Genomic DNA, 22,260 nt, shown 5'->3' on the forward strand with positions numbered 1-22,260 from the left:
ATTTATTACAAAAATATTCTAAATATCATAATATTTTATTTTTGTAAGAAAATAGCACTAATGTAGCAAATAAACGTATTGAAAAAATGCATTGTTAAAACTGAAGTTAGCGATTTCCGTCAAAAATGCCTGTCGATAAATGGTTTCCATGAATACACGAAAAAATTGATAATTTTTTACACTTCGTGAAATTGTTGTGAACTAAATTTTAGAGAAAAAAAACTTAATAAGTTTGGTTGCCCTAGCGTAAGCCGTTCTGACTTTATGCGATCGCGAGATGAAAGTTGGCGCAGGCCTCAAAAGGACCCTTCCCCGTCTGAATAGGGTTAAACGGAGGCTCCGTGGTCGAGTTAAACCAACCAGACCAATGGAAAATGTTAGGTGTCCTTCGAGGTGTGAATGTATCAAATAAATCCGTCCAAACACGGCAGGTTTGTTTGTAGCTTGTACTCTTGTGTGTTATGGCATGGGTCAGTTACCGTACATACAAAACAAACAACCTTTGGCTAAGATTGCTTTTTATCTTCGCCAAGAAGATAATGTTTTTGCCGACTTGGGTCTGTATGTAGGTCAACAGGATATAAGTCGGGAAATTGGGGACGGAACTTTTTGATTTTTTGCAGGTGTGTAGCGGTTGTCGATAGGCATGCCTAGTTCGAAAATGGGTTACCTGGTGTTTTTCTACGGTAAGGTAGCGAGCTTGGTACTTTTTTTGGTGTTTTTTTCGGGAAGCATAAGACAAAATGCAGCTGGGCGATTTTCACGATATTTGGCAAGTGTTTAGCGGTTGTAGAAAGGATTGTCATGTGCGAGAATGGTTTAGCTACCTTTTACCTATGGTGCTGTAGCTGACTTTGTATGTAAGTGCGTTTGTCTGTATGCAAGATAACTCGAGATGTTCTTGATGGATGCTAATGATATTTTGTTGATAGGTAGGGGACACAAAAAGGAAGGTCAAGTTTGATAATGGGCGTCCTGGCGACTTGTTTTGGTACTGCAAGTGAGCATCAAAGTTTGCGCCTAAATTTTCCAGAAGTGCCAGGTTCATGATTTTTAAATTGTGGATAGCTGTTGGGACTAGGAGTAAATGGTGTAATTTTGGGCCTCCTAGCAGCTTGTTTGGAACTGCAGTGGGTCTTATAGTTCGTAACATTTTAGATGGATAACTCCTGAGGGGGTTGATGAATATTCTTTGTTTTTGGTAGGTAGGTACTTTGGGTGATTATCAACATAATGAAATGAGATGCAAATTATGTAAATCACTATCTATTCAATATAATTACTTAGGGAAAGTTAATGAATTGCGATATACTGCAGAAGCCTATAGGGCTGGTACATACATGTGTGTTACAGCTGGTGTCTTTAGATGTAGGTCAATAGGTCGCCTACAAGGATGTATTGTATTCAACAGTTTTACATAAACAAACAGATGTCACCTCCAGGGATATAGGTACGCCCAAGTAAGAGAAATATTGCGGACTAACATCATCATCATCGTCTTCGGTCGACGTGATCACACATGTTCGCACATGTTCACAAACAACGTGGTGATACCGCCCCGTGGTGATACCGCCCCTTACGGGGTAACATACCCTTTCGCTGGCTAATTACAAGACGGGGATGCGCCAGGACTAACATATCTGTCTGCAAAGATGAGAAATACCCCTCTATATTATGACTTTGATAAAAAATGACTGCGAAGCGTATAGACAAAGTGTGCTACAATATCGCCAAGAAACAGTACATGTATCTACTAGCTGTTCCCCAGGAACAAGTCAATTAGCATGCTTTAAAGATAACTTTTCCCACAAATTTTCTCGCGGGTCCTTGATACCGCGCAGTGGGTCTTTTATTCGTAATTTTCTAGATGGATATCTCCAGAGGGGATTGTTGGATATTCTTAGTTTTGGTAGGGAATTACTTTGGGTGATTATCAACATAATGAGTTGCAAATTATATAAATCACTGTGTATTTAATATGATTACTTAGTTACATGATACTGTATATCTCTGGACTTGTGTGTACTGTTCACCAGTGTCAGGAGGTGGTGACCTGGTTACACCAAATTAACCCTGACTCAAGCAGCATAGTGACCCGGTTACACCAAATTAATCCTGACTGAAGCAGCATAAGGGAAAGAACCACACATGTGGGGGAGGTGGTGACCTGGTTACACCAGGTTAACCCCGTTGTGTGCTGGGGATCGGTAAACTAAGCCTTGCGTGCCCCGAAGGAGTCTATGTTTTCCCAGGTTAGGGATATAGGTACGCCCAAATAAAAGAAATATTGCGGACTAACATCATCATCATCGTCATCGTTCGACGTGATCACACATGTTCGCTCATGTTTACAAACAACGTGGTGATACCGCCCCTTACGGGGTAACATACCCTTTCGCTGGCTAATTACAAGACGGGGATGCGCCAGGACTAACATATCTGTCTGCAAAGATGAGAAATGCCGTATTTAATATGATTACTTAGTTACATGATACTGTATATCTCTGGACTTGTGTGTACTGTTCACCAGTGTCAGGAGGTGGTGACCTTGTTACACCACGTTAACCCCGTCGCAAGCAGCATAAGGGAGACAATCACTCATGTTTTCTTTCATAATTTGGAACGCTCTGGAAGATTAATGGTGAGTGCCGTCTGTGGAACGGCCGGTGAGACTTGTGAATTTAGCTTTCCTTGTTTCATGTTCGCTTCCCAGTGTTATAACCTGTACACATTCTCGACTTGAGACCTATCATAATTTTCAAACGCAGTACAAGATATGAGTAACTCGATTTGCATGGGAAATGTTGCCATACGTGTCGTTACCAAGGCAACAGCTTTGGCAGGTGCCGCCCCGGGGATGAATGTACGTACCGTCCCCGGGGATGAATGGTAGGTGCCGTCCCCGGTGCTGAATGGTATGTACCGCCCCCGTTGCTAAATGGTAGGTGCCGTATAATCACCTATTGTTGCCAGTAATGAAATTAGCAATGGGCATCGATTCCACATCAGTGTAAGATGTACATGGATAACTTCCAAAACTAAAAGTAAAAACTCCCAGTCATTTACGAAAGCAATCTCAAAGCAAGGAAATACCAACAAAAAGCAATCTCAAAGCAAGGAAATACCAACATTACCGTAACAGCTGCTAGGAGACCAAAATCTAATAGTTTCAAGGTCTCATCAAGTCCTACCCACATGCCAAATATCCATACAATCCATTCAATCAGTTTTTAAATTACTGGCCTTTGCATACAGACACTACCCGAAACATGACCAGCCCTTCGGAGGCACCTATGAAAATACAAAATAGAAAAGTAACCTCAGGCCGATATAAATTGTTCTCATTCTACAAGGACATTCATTCACATCGCCATAAAAATTGTTACATTATGTACACCGGCAACATAGATTATTCTACTCACAATGATCACAATCCAACCAACCGCTACATGTGAATAAATAACATATGGACACATATACATTAATCATTCAAACACAACGATCTTCCATAAAAATTGTTTATTTGGCGAAGATATGTGTTCGAGGAACTCTAGTTAAAGAACTGAGGTTGCTATTAAAGTGTGCTCTGAAGTATAGCCTGTTTCTTAGCTTTCTAAAGTTATACCATAAATTCCACTGCCGTGTTAGTCATACTATCTTAAATTGAATTGAATTGGAAACCCATATACTGTAAAAATGCAAGTAAAGACGGGTTCGATAATCATATTGTAAATTATATCAGTCATACAGTAATGTAGTGAAAAATATATTTAGTAGAATAAAACTAATATATGAGTTATGAGTAAGATAAAACTAATTTCTAAAACAGTAAGAGCTACCCTAACCCTATCCAGACTGTGTCTGTGGCAACTTTGACGTCGTATAACTCCCGAACGACTTGTGCTAGAACAACCAGACTAGATGACTTTTTCTAGAACATTGAAGGCAACAATTTACAAAAAATAGAATAAGTTTTTGATTTTTTTTCACTTATTTTCACTCAAGTTTCATCACTGCTTGGTATTTTCTTACATTCATTTGAACGTTTTTAATCCATTTTAATGAGGATTTTAGCTTTATATGTTGAAAAAATGTATCTTCAGATAATTAAGGTTGATAATCCAAGATGATGGCTAGCTAAACTACAGATGACGTCATTTTAAGACGTCATTTTGACGTCGTTACCTTGGCTTTTGACGAGAGAAGTCTTAAAACACCTAAATATTGATAAGAAACCGTTATTGGTACCTTTCTGTGTGCAATATTTAGGTATTATGGGCATTCCCCATTTTAGCAAAAAATATCAATTAATGACGTCATAATTATGTCATATTACGTCATAATGATATTGAATTTCTAGGAATTACCTGACGAGCATATCACCCTCTCCGTTTTGAAAATAAGAAGGGGGGGGGGGGGTTGAATGTGACCCCTTAGGCCAGGGAATGTCAGAAAAGCCCAGTTTGGACATGGCTAAATCATTGATATTATGTTTCAATTGAGAGTAACTAATCATGAGTTATAGAGATTTCTCTAAAAAGAAAGTGGTTTATACATTGATGTGATTTTGCTCTGTTTGAGCTGTTACATCTAAAGAAATGTTAAAACCTGCCTGTATCGCAGAAGCTCTTAAAATCTGCTTACTTAATTTGCGAGATGTGAGTACCTTATTACATGAAAAGTCATGTATAAGGTGGCTAGCCAACGTAGGGGTGTTACATTTGACTCTCGCTATGTAGAATCTACTCAGGATCCTTTTTAATACGTAGGCCCTGAGGTCAATGCATGTGTAGGTTTAGAGTAGGTTTGGTGCAAAACGTGTTCCTTCTGATATTTAGCATAAATTATGATGATGAGCTGAAATTAGCAACACCTTAACATCTCAAAATATTTCTCTTACATCGACGAAGCAATGTATATACAATGATCCACGATAAGAATTGGAACTGAGATTTAATAATAAAAACAGTTTGGGTCCCTTTGAACCCCACTCGGTCATTTTAGTCGCACAAAAAGGTCGGGTGCTACAGGATTAAGCTGAGCTAGCCATCCTTACTGGAAAAGGACTGGGTAGAAAACGACGTTACGTCTCAGCACTGCGTTACCAGTTGCGGTGTTTTCAACCTGAGTTATAGAACAGTGGTGGGGCTGTTTAGGTGGATTGTCGTTTTTTTTAAAACTATGTGACAACTTGGAGAATTTTTACATGCTAACAAAAGCCTAGATACACTTTATTAAGTACAGTTTGATCGTGGGGAACAGAACATTGTTTTTGTGGGCCGATCCTGAGGTAAGACTAACAGTATACGAAATGCAGATCTCGTGCAACAAGTCAAAGGAGTTATGCAAGTATGGCAAAATACCCATGCGTATGAATCGTTCAACAAAAACAGTGTTTCGATAAATATACAACTGCATTAGCGAACTAGTGTTTGGCAAAGAGGCCGCCGATACGATGCATTGTTTATTTTTCCTGTGCGTGTGTGAAGCGGTAACGCAGACCCCCCCCCCCAAATCGGGCGTATTTCGAAAAAAAATACTTTTCCTTTGAAGGGTATTATGACCGCCATCTACTTTACAGTATATGTGAATGTCCAAACGATGATAAATCTTTTCAATATATAGTGCTCTACATGACGAAAATGTGCAGAAAATGACCTGATTTGAATGCCATTTCCTACCTACCACTCGCTTCGATTAATAATTTTTTCTATTTTACTTTGTTTGTGTTTTCAGCTTTTTTATTCGTTTGCTTCCATGTGCGACAAAAAATGGCTTGTTGTAAGGAAACAATTCATGGAACAATATTTTACACATTATGTAAAGCTGCTCAAGTAAGTGTTATCTTGCAAAGTTGTTTTTTTTGTATGTACTTGCAAGAAGTGAGTTCCAACTCTTCGCAGAATCATTATACGTTCCCTTCCTTTTTGCAGGGCAAATAGGTTTTTGTTTCCAAACTCTGTGAGCTCTCTTAGCTGTAAGGCGTATTTTCCGTAACAATGTGGAGCAGCGGCCGGTCGCACGTCCGAGTGCCACGAGTTTACTGGCGGTCTGGGGGAATTAACAGCACGTGGCCCACCCGTGGGGTGGTAGACAGGGAACTTTCTTGCCATGGTAACTGTCGCGACATGATGGGAACAGCTTGCCCATCGTTCTACTCCAAAAACCCTTCTATCTCATGACTCTTTCTACACATTAGATGGGTACACCGTTCGTGTAGGAGACTGTCCTGGGAACGACATCCCGGACATCATTGGAGACGGCATCACCCTGCAAACCTGCGCGGACCGATGCTCAAGTCGTTCCGACTGCGTCTCCTTCATGTTTAATTATGACAACGGAAGGTGCTACCCGAAGACTCAGACATGCGACGAAACGACCAAGGACAACCCTGCACTCCGGTTCTACGACAAAAGTACTATTTCTATTACTACTACTACTACTTCTCTCTCTCTCCCTGTCTATCTCCCTGTCTCTCTGTCTCTCTCTCTCTATATATATGTATATATATATATATATATATATATATATATATATATATATATATATATGTGTCAGATATATATATATATATATATATATATATATATATATATGTCAGAGTGCGGGTCTCCTTGCCGATATATGTCAGAGTGCGGGTCTCCTTGCCGCCTCCTTACTCTGACTTGGCCATCCCCAAAGGAAAGATATACTCTGCTCAGATGTGCCAAAACAAACATGACGTAAAAATGATTGAATCACTGACATACGCGCCAATACCAGCAGGACGATACTGTGTTAAACATATTCAAAGCAGGGAAATTTGGGCACTTTTTTGGGTGACCCACTCATGTAGTAAGCAGCCCCGGTGCTCGTTTCACGAGTTTACTATGTCCGTGGCCTCATTGGACAGGTAAACGTCTTGGGAAGGTAGTATATTAAGTGTTTGCGTCTAGTTTGGGGAAAAATTGGGGGACCGGGATAAAGTGGTCGTAATGGCAAGACTGAAATATACATCGAGCTAATTCTGTTGGGGTCTTCGTATGAAGCAATGGAACGAGAACTATCCACTAAAACTACTATATAATTGTGTTCCTCGATTTGCCAGCATTAATATATACTCTCTGGCACAGCTACGTGTAGTTTCATGTATCGCCTCTTTCTGATTTTTATATGGTGGGTAAAATGCTCTTGCTGGTTCATCTTACCACATTGGTTCAGAAATATTTTCTATGACATACTGTTTAAAACAGATTGTCCGGACGGCAACAGTCTCGTACTAGCCAGCGGTAAGATGTACTCCGTCGGTGGGGACAGCAGGACTTATAGCGACGCGCAGGACGAGTGCAGGCGACAAGGTGGCATCGTCGCGATACCGAGGGACGATGAAGAACAACGGAAGCTGGTGTTCCTCAAAAACTGCTTCAACAGGTAGGAAGTAACAGAATACTGCTTTTGGCATTGCGATTATGCCTTGGTCACAATTGCGCCGGTGCCCGACGAAGGTATATCCCCAACCGGGCTCCGAAGCAGCAAATTTGTTCAGAGGAATTGCCGGATACCTCTCGGTGGTTTACCGGGTAGGTCACGGCGTCTATTTGTTGCCGTCACAGTTGGAGTTTAAATAAATCCGGGGCCTTGCCGGACCGGTCGATCCAAAACACTGCCAGGTAGCCGAAGGGTGTCCCACGGTGCCCCTTAAGGTTCACGCCTAAAAGTGTTGAAAAAACAGCCCGTAAGCTGCCCGGCAGAAACCCATTTTATCCACTTTTGACAGACGCATTACCATGTACTCAGCTTTGGATTGTTTTCAGTTCTGCTTTTCTTTTTTTTCGTGTCATCACTTTCGTGTCATTACTTTTTTTAGTTTAATGGACATTATGGTAAGTGGATCATGTTAAGTGAAGATTAAAACAAACTGCCTTTATGTATTAAACAATATAGTGCCGATCAATTCTGGGTTGGTATGAAGAAGACAGCAGGAGTATGGCAAGACGGCGGGGGCACCGCACTGGGCAGTTTTACGAGCTGGGCACCAGGGGAGCCAAACGAAGGTGTGAAGTTGTGTGCACACTTCGTCTACGGTGAACACGTGGATGAAGAACGACGAAACAACTGGGCAGACGCAGAATGCTTCTTATTGTACCGCTACATCTGTGAGAAAGAAAGCGGTAGGCTTATTTATATGTGACGCCTCCCTATCTAACAACTAATGCAAAACTGATTCTATATATATCTATATCTATATATGTTTATCTATCTATATCTACCTATATCCACACTAGCAATTGCACAGTCCAGTTCGGCATCCATACATACAACCAACGTGGTGGCTCGAAGTTAAGTTAATCCTCAAAAGTAAACCCTTCACCTGTCATAAGCGTGATAGGTAGAACCGTGATGTGGGAACATTAACGTTTTTGCTATCTTCCTTTATTCATTTTTTTTAAATTAGACAACAACAAAAAATTTCTTATTTTATTTCCAAAGGCATAAACACACCCAATAGTCTTCGCAGTCACAAAAGACACGTTTAAAAAGTAAATGTGGCATCTTTGTCAACATTTTCAACATGTCAGAGAACAGTAGCCATGGGCTTACCTGGCATTTTATGAAGTACTCTTTGCGGAAAACATACATACCAAATTTATGTCAATAAGATGTGTCTGAGAAATTCGGCATTGCTTTTTGTTTATAGTTTGATATTATTATTAGCTTACATGAAGGCCATTGGATGTTATGTTTCACCAGCATTTGAAAACGTTACAAAAGAGCCACTTAGTAAGCATATATTACACAAGAAAGTTATCAAGACTGTTAAATAGGCCAAATGGGCAAAAATATTCCTAACCAAACTGAGTAAATAAAACTAATAATGATTCGAACGAGGTGGTTTTATTAGGTAGTTACAACAAAGAACAAGACCTTATGGCACAATGTACACCAAGAAATGGGCGGGCCATTCACGTTATTATCTTTCTAGACGAAAATAATCTTATCTCCCCAAACCAAGCCGGCTTTAGAAAAGAATTAGGCACGAACGATAACTCATTTGTCCTGGACTCCTTGTTAAGTAAACACCTTTCCTAAAAATAACGCATTTATTCATGTTTTATCGATTAAAAAAAAAACAACTTCGAATCCATTTGGAGAGAGGGTTTTCGTTTCAAACTGCTAAACTCGGGAATAGGGGTAACTTTTACAAGCTAATTAAATGTATGTACACTAAACCCCAAACGTGTGTAAAAACCGAGTCCGATCTAAGGCCTCCATTTGTAACCAAAAAAGGCGTTAGACAAGGCTGCAATCTAAGCCCTACATTGTTAAACTTATTCATTAATGACCTCATTCATGTTCTTGTTAATGCCGAATGTGAACCACCATCTCTACATAATATATTTGTATCGTGCTTGTTATATGCAGACGATGTGGTAATATTTTCTGAATCAGACAAAGGGTTGCAATGCGCGCTCAACGGATCAAATGCCTTCTGCAAGAAATGGAAACTACAAATTAATCTAAAGAAAACTGAAGTTATGATTTTCAACAAATCTGGCCGATCGTTCCGAAACCAAACATTTGTATTTGATCAAGACACTCTGGACATAGTACCTTCTTACTGCTATCTAGGCCTGACTATTACATCGTCAGGAAGTTTCTCCCTGACCAAAAAACAACTTTCACTCAAATCTCGTAAAGCTATATATAGTTTGAAATCTCCCATTTGCTCATCTGTCTCACCAAAGTGCTTGTTAAAACTATTTGATTCCTGTATAAAGCCGATTCTCCTATATGGATGTGAAATTCGGGGCATGGAGTCTATTAATGACAACTCCCCAATTGAAATTTCCCATCAGTCCGTTTTTCAAAAAATATACTTGGAATTCCTTGAAATTGTAGTAATTTAGCATCTAGAGTGGAACTTGGCAGATTTCCTTTAGACTTAGATATATCTATGCGTGTTATTCGTTACTGGCTACGCTTATTACAAATGGATTCTCAAAGACATTTGTTATAAGCTGATGCCCTTTTGTATCAACATAAATCTATATCTAATAGTCGTACAAGAACCTTGTTACAGCAAGTGAAAGAAATTTTAGACGGTAGTGGCCACTCCTACCTTTTCTATTCATGTAACTCAGTGATATCAGATCTATATGTACAATGATAAGATCTAGAATCTCTGATATGTTTATCCAAACCTCTCGTCATAACTTGAGTATAGATACTGGTAAGCTAAGGTTTTATAAGACCTGTAAAACAGCACATACTATGGAAAAATACTTAGAATTAGATAATTTTGATTTACGCTCGGCAATCAGCAAAATTAGAATTAGTGCCCACCCTCTCGAAATTGAGAGAGGGCGGTACAAAAGGCTATCCGTGTGTGAAAGAACGTGCAAACAATGCACGTCAAACGTGGTGGAAGACGAAACACATTTTATGTCAAACTCTTCTTTCTATAACCAAGAAAGAAAAGAGCTGTTCAAAGAGGCCATGAAATTCCACCCAAACTTCCTCACATTCACTGACAAAAAGAAAGCAGTTCACCTTTTAACATCACTAAACCCACACATCATAGAAAAAGTGGGATCTTTCGTCTTCCACTGTCTTCGAAAAATGAGTCGAACCCAATAACCCAGGATCTAGAGTTAGCCTTTACTAGCTTTAGACTAGAGTAGATACCTGTCATATTGTATTTTACACTGTTTCATCTTTTATGTTATCTGCAATTAGCCCACGGGCAAGAATTTGCAATAAACTTGATCAATTATCATACATAACATAACGTTATATATCATACTTCAACTCAGTGTCCGTCGAACATTGATTAATACGGTAATCAAGCCTCCTGACTCTTGATATGTGAGATTTTGGATCTAAATCTCAGAAAACACAATGAATGCAATCGATAATTGATGAAAATTATCATTTATTACAGTGACACCCCCGGCTGACAACACGCCTAGTAGTGAATCCGACACAATTACCTGCGAGGCTTGCCAAGATGGGTACAAGTGTGTGAATGGAGATGAGGTAAGTGATCCGACATATGTGTGCTTCATAATACTAGTACTATTCAGGGTGCGCAAGCAAGTGCTGCTCAGAGAACATCTTGCACCATGCAGGCATGTCGTGTGGCGTTGGTGTGGCGTAACTGATACAACGTTGTGCTCAAAACCGATTATCGCCATGCCCCCCCCCCCCCCCCCCAAGATGTGGCCTCATAGGCACCTTACACGACTCTCTCTTATGGCTAATCTGTCAACAGCACCAACACAGATTCTGTTCGCCAATATGTTATCTTGTACGTGCCAACGCTTGCTTTAATGAGTCTTATATTTATAATGCAGGAGAAATACATAAATGCTGATTTAGCCATTGATACACACTGAGTAAAATGAATTCTATGAATTAGGAAAATCTATGCAAATTAGGTGGAGGAGATCTGTCCTGCGGGGACCATAAGCAGGTCGGACGGGACGGCCTGCGATCCGTGTGCCGCTGGACAGTTCAGTGGTGCGGCCGGCTCCACAACCTGTCAGCAGTGCCCGGCCGGACAGTTCAACACACAGAGCGGATCGTCCAGCTGCCAGCCCTGCCCAGCAGGAAAGTACAGCTCCTCCGCAGGGTCAACCGAATGCCAGGTCTGCCCGGCAGGGAGGTACAGCTCTAGCGGTTCCTCGTCCTGTACCCGCTGTCCGGCAGGGCGATATAGCACGAGCAGCGGCTCATCAAGCTGTCAGAGCTGCCAAGCTGGAGAGTACAGCTCCAGCAGTGGGTCTACCAGCTGTCAGAGCTGTCCAGCAGGGCAGTACAACACACGTGAAGGGTCCACTAGCTGTCAGAGCTGTCCAGCTGGACAGTACAGCAGTTCCAGCGGTTCTACCGGCTGCATGGTCTGCCAGGCTGGATCTACCAGTAGCGTGGGCGCGACGTCCTGCACCGGTGGGTGAAACGTCCCGATGTTTATGCTAGAAGAAATACTAAGAGTCTGACTAGATCATAGTAGGTGGCGCAGGCCATATAACGATAAAACCTCCCACAACTGCCATTTGAAGCTGTCTTTATATGCCGCTACCTTACCTGATGAAACATCATTCCTAAACTAGTTTTCTTTGAAGAAATTAAATGTAAATGTTTATTCGCTGTATGTACCTCCCTGAAAGTAGTTCCGATGCCAAGGCCAAATTAAACTCAAGAGTAGGGGTGGGTAACGGTACGGTGTACCGGTACAAAACCGTTTTTTTCCTTCGGAACCTGTCCAGAAAACCGGACCTGAAAAAATCGGTCGACCGGTCGACCGGATGTTGGACCTATTGGAAAATAAACAGATTATATGATTAGGCATTTACACGTTTGGGGGCTTACCTGTTCAGGCAAGTAACACGAGCGAAGTAGAGTAGAGTCTATAGTCATTCCTAAAATGTTTCACAGCCAATAATACTGAAGCAGTTAGCCTTGTGGGATTTAAAAACACCAGTGGGAAACGAACAACAACGAACTCAACAAAACTGATCTCTTTGTAGCGAAATGAGCCATTGTTTTGATTACTGTCCATTCACAAGTTTCCACATGTTGAATCAGGCCCAGGTTCAGGTCCTAACCCGGACCAAATCCTTTTGACCTGAACCGGACATGGACCTGAATTTTCTGTACCGGTACCCACCCTTACACAAGAGTAATTGTAAACATTTATCAATTGAGTGTTTCACAGCCGTTTCAATAAGCGGGCATACAGGATGCAAGTAACTATTTCTTTGCATTTTCAGACGTAAACGAATGCCAGTCAAACCCCTGTCAGAATGGCGGGACCTGTGAGAACATGGTTGACCGTTACTCTTGCACCTGTAGTGGTTATTTCGAGGGAGAACACTGTGAAACAGGTAGATCCATTTTGTATGTAGCCTGTATACCCCCTACAGCCACAAGGTCTGGATAACAGTCTATACATGATATGCTTAAAAGTGAGAACCGCTATAGATCCCTACAGTTGGTATTCGTTGATTCAGGCACATAAATCACGGGCCGGTAGGCTATTTTGGATTAAAAAATGTTTGTTTGATTTGAAAAGCGACTTTTCTAAATTCGTCCAGTAGTAAATGGGCTTCAGCTTCACTTAAGCTTCAAGGATAGAACGTTAAGTGGTAGTCACGTTTTGAACATGTTAATAAAAGTGCCACACGAATTGAAAAAGAGTAAGAGGTTCAAAACATACAGTCCTGTGGTCGCACCTTGGGAAACTACTGCCGCATTGAGGTCACCTGACTCTTGTGACTTAGCACCGTTTAAAGTAAGCTCCTCCCGATTCAGTCCCTGGCTGCGAAGAGGGAGTCGTCGGCCCACCCAATAAACAATAAATCGGCAAACCACGAAGCCAGTACTGATCTCTGTTCTTTGTCAACCTAGCTGTGTACAGTCACCTGGGGTGCTTCACACAATCTGATGGCACCGCTAACGTCATGGGTTCAATGGAAGGCCATTTTCCGTATGGGCCACCCTCGAATGGCTTGCTATACTACCAGTACCGCGAGCATGCCATTTTGAAGTGTTACACGTTTGCCGAGGAGGCTGGTTACAATCTTTTTGCCCTGGAGGATGGTGGCATGTGCCGGGGAGCAAACGATCAGATTGGAACGTACCGCGTGTTAGGGTTCTCCCAAAACTGTGGGAATGACGGTAAAGGTGGAGATAATGCAATTGATGCTTATCTCATCACTGGAAAAGGTACGTTCGTTTCGTTTCTTTTTCTTTCTTTCTTTCCTTCCATCCTTCCTCTTCTTTCCTTCCTTCCTTTCTTTCTTTCTTTCTTTCTTTCTTTCTTTCTTTCTTTCTTTCTTTCTTTCTTTCTTTCTTTCTTTCTTTCTTTCTTTCTTTCTTTCTTTCTTTCTTTAGAACTTGAGATGATTAGATTTTGGGCACTCTAGCGGTTTGTAACGGTACTCCAGTGGAATCTCAATGTTTGATTTCTCCAGCTCTTGGCAATTTGTTAATTTTGAATAGTAGATAGCTATTTTAGGCAGCGTGTTGGCACTACAGAAGCTGTTTTTTTCTTCTTAGACATTGAAAAAGAATAACTGACGAAATGGTTGCCAGGTTTTATTATTCTAGGCATATGCATGTTAATAGCTTATGTGATGGCTGACTTATTTGCTCTGGTGTAATCCCGCCAATTTGTGTGCCCTCTATCCCAGCTACATGGCTACCAAGGCGCGGGTCCTGGATTGTCGATGAGACTTACTCACCGGATTATGGTGCCGAACGCGCGCTCGATGGCACCTTTGGAACCTACTGGAACCCCGCGGGCTCCGCGACGGCACAGAGATACGCCAACAACTGGTTCTTCACGGTGGATCTCACGGTGCCGCACACTCTAACCGGCATCAGGATCACCAATTATCGAGACACAACACACGACGTCAAAGCCTTCAAGTTGCAAAAGTCACAGGTTGGAAGTCCGTTCAACTGGGAGGATGTCACGACAATTACTAACGTACAGCCTGGGCCAGTCCTTCCTTATCACCAGGATTTTAGTGGTTTCCAGGGAACAGCGCGGTTCTGGAAGTTCTTGGTCACTCAGACCCACTCGGGGTGGCAGCCATGGGCAAGGGAGGTGGACTTCTACGGATTCCCATCTGGTGAGGAAAACTTCATGGTTTCTTTGCCTTGTGTTCTTTGATTGTCAGTATTGTACATTCATATTGTACGTTTACAGGCATACAAATATAAAATACTGTACATGTAGTAACAGGACTGCCGGTTCTAAATCTAAACATGGATACTAAAACTACTTATATATTGGTTCGGCTCGTTTTCGTCTCTTTGTGAGAAGATATATGTTGATTATTTTGTAGATGGAAAATTATTTTTAATAGTAATCAGAGATTAAAAGTGAAGAAGCTTCCCTTTAAGATCATTTTAAAGAATATGTTAATACTTATTGATCAATTGCTTCGAGACGGCGACTTTGGCCACGGTGCTGTATTCATATCCATTGTTATTCTTTTGTTAATGCAGTGTAGTCAGCGGCCTCCCATTGGTTTCGTGAAGTGGAAAACCGTGAAAACATGGACTGGACACGCAATGGATTGTCGTCTGCTGACTCATTATCTCATGTTTAGAAAAAGCACCTAATTACCAGCTAACGCCATGCAAGTAGATTTTCATTGGTTACCTGTTTGGAACACAATTCCAATAGATAGATAGATAGATTTGAAATTGCTCTGGATGAGTTGTAAAAAAAAAAACATAAGAGAAAATTTTGTAAACATTTGCAGCACATCGTAGGAATGATCAGATAATGATGCTTTTCTACCCATGAAATTATGAACTGTGAGGCGACCCCTGGGGTTTAGATACACCGTTTTTCTCATCAAGCCGCAATGAAAACAATATGTCTGCATTTATCAATGTCTAAAAACATCATATGGTTGGTAAAATAACATGGGCAGAAATTGTTAGAAATACTGAAACTTGATCTGAAACCGACAAAGCGCCTTGATGGAGATAATGATGGTTGTGTTTAAGTCCGATTATCCAACGGCAACTGCAGTGCAATGCTGAGTAATGCTAGGTTCACATTGTAAGCTCGGCCCGGCCGGGCAGTTTAAAGGAACGAAATATATGATAAGACAGACAACAGCAACAAAATATCATACCAAGAATTATTCAAGATCATAAGTTGTGTGCATATTTATTTAAATGTACTTCAATGTTTCCCGTCCAAAAAAGTTCGACCGGGCCCTGGTTAGAAAATGTGACCCTAGCATAAATAGGCTCTTTGATTTAACTAGGGTCTTACTAATTCCATTTCTTTTGGCGCTGATAATTGATGATGATTCAAGTTGACTTTAAACTGAACAAACAGTTTGAGATATTTTTTTTTAATGTACCCTAACATATGTGCCACAACAGCATTGTATTTAGTAACATATAAAGAGATATGTTGAATAATTATTACTATGACTATCAAAATTAGTCGGCGGCACGGTTACTCCATGACGACATTTGTCTGACAATCCCGTCACTGTGTTGCCCTTTTGTAGCTCTCAGGACCACCTCCATTTTAACCATCGTAATCTAAATTTGTTCAAACATCACACCCGGTAGATTACTAACTGACTAAATATCTCCATCCGTAAATAACATCATAAGGTTGGCAATCATTCATAAAGTAAGGTTCTTTAGGCACAACCAAGGAGTACTTACTTCCAACGTTTCGAGAGGGGATACAAGCTGAGCCACGTTTGAGGCACCATTCTTGCTGCTGCAGCGCCACCTACATTGGCTATAAGTAGCAGCAAGAAGTAGTTTCCAGTCTTTGTACCCTGATGATGGTGTCCGATAGACATCGAAACGTTGGAAGTAATTACTCCATGGTTTTGCCTGAAGAACCTTGCTATACAAATCTCTTCATGTTTTATTTTCTTGAATATCGCAACTTTAGCGCAGCCCTCACACTCTTGTATGGCCTAAAATGGCCGAATGGCTAGGCCAGCGGACACGAGATTGGTTCGATCACTAGCTTTCTCGGCTAGATAATGTGCCTTTGGGAAAGACACTTCACACGACTTTCGTCACTCCACTCAGGTGCAGTAAGGAAAGGGTCCTCCATTATGATGGTTAAGATGTTGGTACTTAACACCTGATAAGGATTTTATACATATTCAAGATCTGCTTCTCGCGTTTATTGTAGAAGTTATGAAATTAACTCATTTAGTGATTAGCTCATTTAGTATCTAATTATGTAAATCATTAATAAGCTATCAACGTACCAAAATCACAACTATAAGTCAACTCGTTCTTTGATTTAGATGTATTTTCGATCAAAGTCTGAAACAAAATCAACCTTTGCTATTCCGAAAAAGCTGTTAGGGGGTCCAAATCTACACCACTTACTAGCTGTACCAACAGCAATCTATTACTCAAAATCACTACCATATAGATATCCGGAATATTAGCTTCATTATACGGATGGCATCTACTGGGAATTCCCATACAAAAAAGAGAAGTCTGGCAAAACAAGATACATTCATTATAAAATCTAAGTGATTATTACCAATTGGAAGGTTGAACAAATGATACGACTACAGTATGACGCATTTTTTTCTTGGAAGGGATGCACGTTGTTGCATGTGTGAACCCATGTCATCCATATTAACAAATTTATTTAGTTTTAGAGTCGTATCTGACGTTATTTACTGCTAGAAATTAGTTTCAGTAATGACAGCAACGTTAACAGATTTTGTGTTTAGCATAATATTCAAGAAACACACTTGGACTACATAAGTGTTGTAATTCTTACTACTTTAACTTTGTGCTTGCTGAAGATTATTCAAAGACTCATACATATTCATTCATCATGTAGTTTGAATAAAGTTGCAGTTGTCGTTCAATTTTGTTGTGGTCAGTGCGTGTATTGCATCGTAATATGGTGCCTGATTTGTTTGTTTTTTTAACAAATCTTTTTACTCAAACTACGTACTAGAAAGCTCAAATAATATTTCTGAGGAAGTTGTTCATATAGAGGGGGGCCAAATATGATAAAAGCATATCTAGAATAAACTTAAACATAAATAACACACACACATACACACATACACACACATATAGTTATACTCCTGTTCTTCACGGGGGTAAGAAGATTATAGCATGTGCAAGAGAAATATACAAAACCCGTAAGTTTTACTGCAGTACCGGGATCACAAACCTGGGGGGGGGGGGGCAAAGTCGACCTTCGCCTTCACAACTTCTACCGACCTACCAACCATCATGATAATCCATTAAGATATTCTAAAGTTATGTGGTCCAGAAATGTACGGAAACACAAACACACAGGCACAAACAATAATACCTCCAGTTTTAGCGGAGGTATAATCATCGCATGTAATCGTTATTGAAACAAAACAATGGAACACAGCTGAAATCTGAGTCATCATTGAAACCAGCCTGTTTCAAGTGGCAAGGGTCACCTCAAATCCTGACGCCTTCAGACGTCGGCAGCGTTAAGAACTACAAGGTTGTACAATGCTTTGGGTTGTTTTAGCTACCTTCATGGTTGCAGAACACAGTTTTTCGCCTACAAAGATTTCTATTGTTAAGGATATAGGGTGCACTTGAGAAGCATCATGGTAAACGAGAGTGCTGAAGTCGGGATACAATGTAACTGGAAACAACAACAAAAGAGTTGTTTTTGCTGGGCAACTTTCGTTTATATATATATTTTTTTGTTATTTCTGGGCAAAAGCGGTCTATTTGGACAGGTGGTTGGTTTGAAGAGTATCAACTCACAGCATGCCCGAGGCATAGAATAGATGGTTTCTGATTTTCGTACAACAAAATTTGCTCCCATAAGTAGACGGCCAAATTGACCCCAAAATGACCGGTGTGACAGCGTTCTCGCCCCCCCGTGATCTCGCCCCCCCCCCCCCCCAGGGTTGAAATCACTAGCGATCTCGCCCTCCCCTGTTAGTGTTCCCGCCCCCCTACCTCGCCCCCCTTTAGCGATTTGGCCCCCCCCCCAAAAAAAGGGTTTACATGATATTTTAGAAGTTGATTGGTATAAATCACACAATGCAGTTTCAGAATGATATAAGTACACGAGTTTGATACATAACTCCACCCATAGTATTAATATTAACGTAAGTACATGGCAATAAGATAGTTGAACTTGGGTCCCTTGTATTCCCTTTATTGCATGTACCTGAGTCTCGACATGAGATATATTTCATTGTATTCACCTGTCCTCAAGCAACCTATATATCTCCAATATGAAGCCTCTATTATGAATTGACCACAGAAGAACTATGTCATGTCTTTATTGATTATGCAAATAAGGTAATCATTAGAATAATGCACATTTTGGTGTATACACCTGGCCAAGGGGTATCTTCACCTTCAATATGACTATTTTTCTAGTATTTAGAAACTAGTACGTTATATGCACCTACCCTATGGATATCTTCACCTCCAATATGACTGTTTTTCTAGTATTTAGGAACTGGTGTTTTACCCGTGTTTCTTAAGACTGGTACTTTACCAGTTTTTTGTAGCATCTAGCAACAGGTATATGAACTTGTGCGAAGATAGTGTTTATAATGAGAAACTATTATTCAATTGTGTTTTTCTTAGTGCTTTGGAAATGTTTTCTGCACAAGAAAGAAAATACTGTGACAAATTGAAAACATATAGCTGACGTGTTCCGTGCCATAGACGGTGTTGATTTATACGTTCACAATAGCATTGTTTTCTATGCCACCTCTGCCATGTCAGCTGCAAAAAAAATGTCCTTTCAATGTAGTGTTTGCACCGAACAAGGTATGACATCTTACGGTAATAAGGTGCCATATAGGTACCAGGTAACACACCAACTATGTTACTCCCAGGTGCAGTATAGTACCAGGTAGCGCGCCTATATGTAGTAACCAGCTGCTCTTAAGACCCCTCCGAGGAATACTAGTAATGCTCTGGGGGGGGGGGGGGCAAAACGCTAAAGGGGGGCGAAAACGCTAGTGATCTCTGCCCCCGGGGGGGCAAAATCCCTGGGGGGGGGGGGGGGCAAAAACCCTTTCACACCTTTACCCCCCCCCGTGCATCCCCCGGGACCTTTATTTTTAAAAAAAAAACCTATGAAAGTCAAAATTTCACCCAAACTGGCCAATTTTAGCCCAAAAACCCCCTACCCGGCCCAAAAAAAGGTATTTAAACCTGCTTAAACTATGCTTTACGTTGACGTATTTCCATCTTTACGGATCTATACACATCTTATACGAGTACGTAAAATTGGCGTTACGTGGTCTTTACGTATGTTCGGATAGATCCGTATTTGCCGGTTTTTTAAGTTGTCTTTCAGCAGCTTAAAGATGTCGTAAATCATTAACAAACCTCACTTAAATTGCATTTAAACATTACGTATATAAAACTTTAAGCGTCTTTACCGCTCATTTACGTGTGCGTAAAGATGACCATTAGGTGCTTATAGGTGCGGATAGATCCGTATTTGCCGTTTTTTTAAGTTGCCTTTCAGCATCTTAAAGATGTCGTAAATGATTAGCAAACCTCACTTAAATTGCATTTAAATATTACGTTTATAAAACTTTAAGCATCTTTACCGCTCATTTACGTGTGCGTAAAGATGACCATTAGGTGCTTATAGTCGCGGATAGATCCGTATTTGCCGGTTTTTTAAGTTGCCTTTCAGCATCTTAAAGATGTCGTAAATGATTATTAAAACGCCCTTAAGACATGTTTAAACTTTTAACGTTTATTACCTCTGAATCATGTATACGTCTCATATACGTGTGCATTAAGATGGCTATAAGGTGTGTATCAGTGCCCTTTCAGTAGTTTAAAGTTGTCATAAACCCTTATGAAAACACCCTTAAGACATGTTTAAACTTCACGTTTATCAGCTCTGAAGCCTTTTTACGTCTCATATACGTGTGCATTTAGATGGTTATAAGGTGTGTATCAGTGCCCTTTCAGTAGCTTAAAGTTCTCATAAACACTTATAAAAACACCCTTAAGACATGTTTAAACTTCACGTTTATTAGCTCTGAAGCCTTTTTACGTCTCATATACGTGTGCATTAATGTGGTTATAAGGTGTGTATCAGTGCCCTTTCAGTAGCTTAAAGTTGTCATAAACACTTATAAAAACATCCTTAAGGCATGTTCAATGTTTCCTTTTATTTTCTCTGAAGCCTCTTTACGTCTCATATACGAGTGCATTAAGAGGATTTTAATGTGTCTATATTTTTCCTTTTAGCAGCTAAAAGTTGTCATAAATACGCACTAAAACACCCCTAAGACATGTTTAAAGTTATATTTTTACGTCTCATTTAAGTGTGCATTAAGGTGATTTATAAGGTGTGGATAAGTGCCATTTTAGCATACTAAAGTTAATCATAAGCACGTTTTAAAGCAAGAAAACACAATGAATGAAACTTTGAAATTTTATTGAATTACGAGAAAATATTACATGGGAAAGTAATAAAAAAACTACAGCCTACTAGGTATTTATGGCCTTTGATGTTGTCGGCAGTTGAAGCAATCATAACGGCTGTGCAATTCCGTGCAGTATCCAAGTCCACAGTCCCATTTCCAGTGTCGGGCGAAGCGTCTTGGCTAAAGTTAAAAAGAGCACACAGTTCCATCTGGCCACCACAGGAATAAGAATCCGGTAAGATCTAGAGTAGTAGCCGTGTTGTTGGATGGTCTCGGATTCTGTGGACGCGAAACATGTTCAGCTTGCAGTCTCGGTTTCTATTAAATTATCCGGGTGGTACGAGGGCCGTGATGTCCTATTCTGTGTCGATTTCCAACAGCATTAACTTGTACAGAATGATAGCCACCTCCTATCCTTGAGTTAAATTCCGTCACCGGGGGTACGTACCGAGTCCTAGGCGGTAAAAGCAGTGTCGCGGCCACAACTTGCGGGGTAAGAATAGGTCCAAACTTTCTTCAATACTTCTCTTCAAAAATGGACGCCTGGGAAATAACCGCTCCTTGCCCGTGAATTTGAACCCCCCACTCTTTTCTGCCATTGGATACATCCTATCACATGACACATCTGTGCAATGGCCACAGACGGCCGGACGGAGGCGTGCGCCCCAAACTGAGTAAGAATTAACGCTGAATACATTTACATCTTGCCTGCCCACGCATATCCCCATAACCCAAACAAACACGAGCAACACACTGTCCAGACTGCTCTTTCTCGACGCTTGCTTGTAGATAAGGAAATAAAATATAATTCATACATTTACTTGTAGTAAGAACTGCTCGCCGTTTAATAGTAAGAAAAACATAGAGAAAACACCAGTCACTACACAGAACGCATCCTTACCACTACATCCTTATTCTTCAAGCAGAGGTTGAGTCGCGGAGATATTAATAGTAGTAGTCGGGATTTCTACCGGCTCTTAGCTCGAGGGTCAACTTGCCACAAAGAAAAACTTAGACCCTGGAAGTTCAGAACATATATGCGGTATATTAAAAAGGAAAGGGTGTCCTCTGTTCGCATAAACTGCACTTCAAAAAATGCCGTATGTTTAGCAGAAAAAGGTAACGTTTCATAAAATCATTGAGACGGTACGTATTTATAAGACAATAGATAAAACGGGGGTAGTGACCCCCAGTTTGCTTAAACTGCGTGGATTCAAAGATTAAACACGTCGTATATATATGTGTTCAACAGAAATGCGCAGCATTTCATATACGTTTGGGCAACATATAAGCTAAACGGGGAGGTCTCCCCTAGTTCGCTTAAACTGCGCGGATT

At 40.6% G+C, this 22,260-nt stretch overlaps 1 protein-coding gene across 1 annotated transcript in view; it reads left to right on the forward strand.

Moving 5' to 3' along the window:
• The window catches only part of LOC118419887 (proprotein convertase subtilisin/kexin type 5-like), a 20,541-nt gene extending 3,166 nt beyond the window's left edge, over nucleotides 1-17,375 (forward strand). The window contains exons 6-14 of the mRNA XM_035826543.1: nucleotides 6,200-6,415; nucleotides 7,233-7,410; nucleotides 7,924-8,150; nucleotides 10,922-11,016; nucleotides 11,418-11,928; nucleotides 12,753-12,866; nucleotides 13,390-13,707; nucleotides 14,175-14,618; nucleotides 14,998-17,375. Coding sequence (XP_035682436.1) covers nucleotides 6,200-6,415; nucleotides 7,233-7,410; nucleotides 7,924-8,150; nucleotides 10,922-11,016; nucleotides 11,418-11,928; nucleotides 12,753-12,866; nucleotides 13,390-13,707; nucleotides 14,175-14,618; nucleotides 14,998-15,002 — 2,108 coding nt within the window. The 3' untranslated portion in view covers nucleotides 15,003-17,375. The remainder of the gene's footprint in view (nucleotides 1-6,199; nucleotides 6,416-7,232; nucleotides 7,411-7,923; nucleotides 8,151-10,921; nucleotides 11,017-11,417; nucleotides 11,929-12,752; nucleotides 12,867-13,389; nucleotides 13,708-14,174; nucleotides 14,619-14,997) is intronic.
• The last annotated feature ends 4,885 nt before the right edge of the window (nucleotides 17,376-22,260 follow it).

The sequence above is a fragment of the Branchiostoma floridae genome, chromosome 7, assembly GCF_000003815.2.
Source record: "Branchiostoma floridae strain S238N-H82 chromosome 7, Bfl_VNyyK, whole genome shotgun sequence".
NCBI lineage: Eukaryota > Metazoa > Chordata > Leptocardii > Amphioxiformes > Branchiostomatidae > Branchiostoma > Branchiostoma floridae.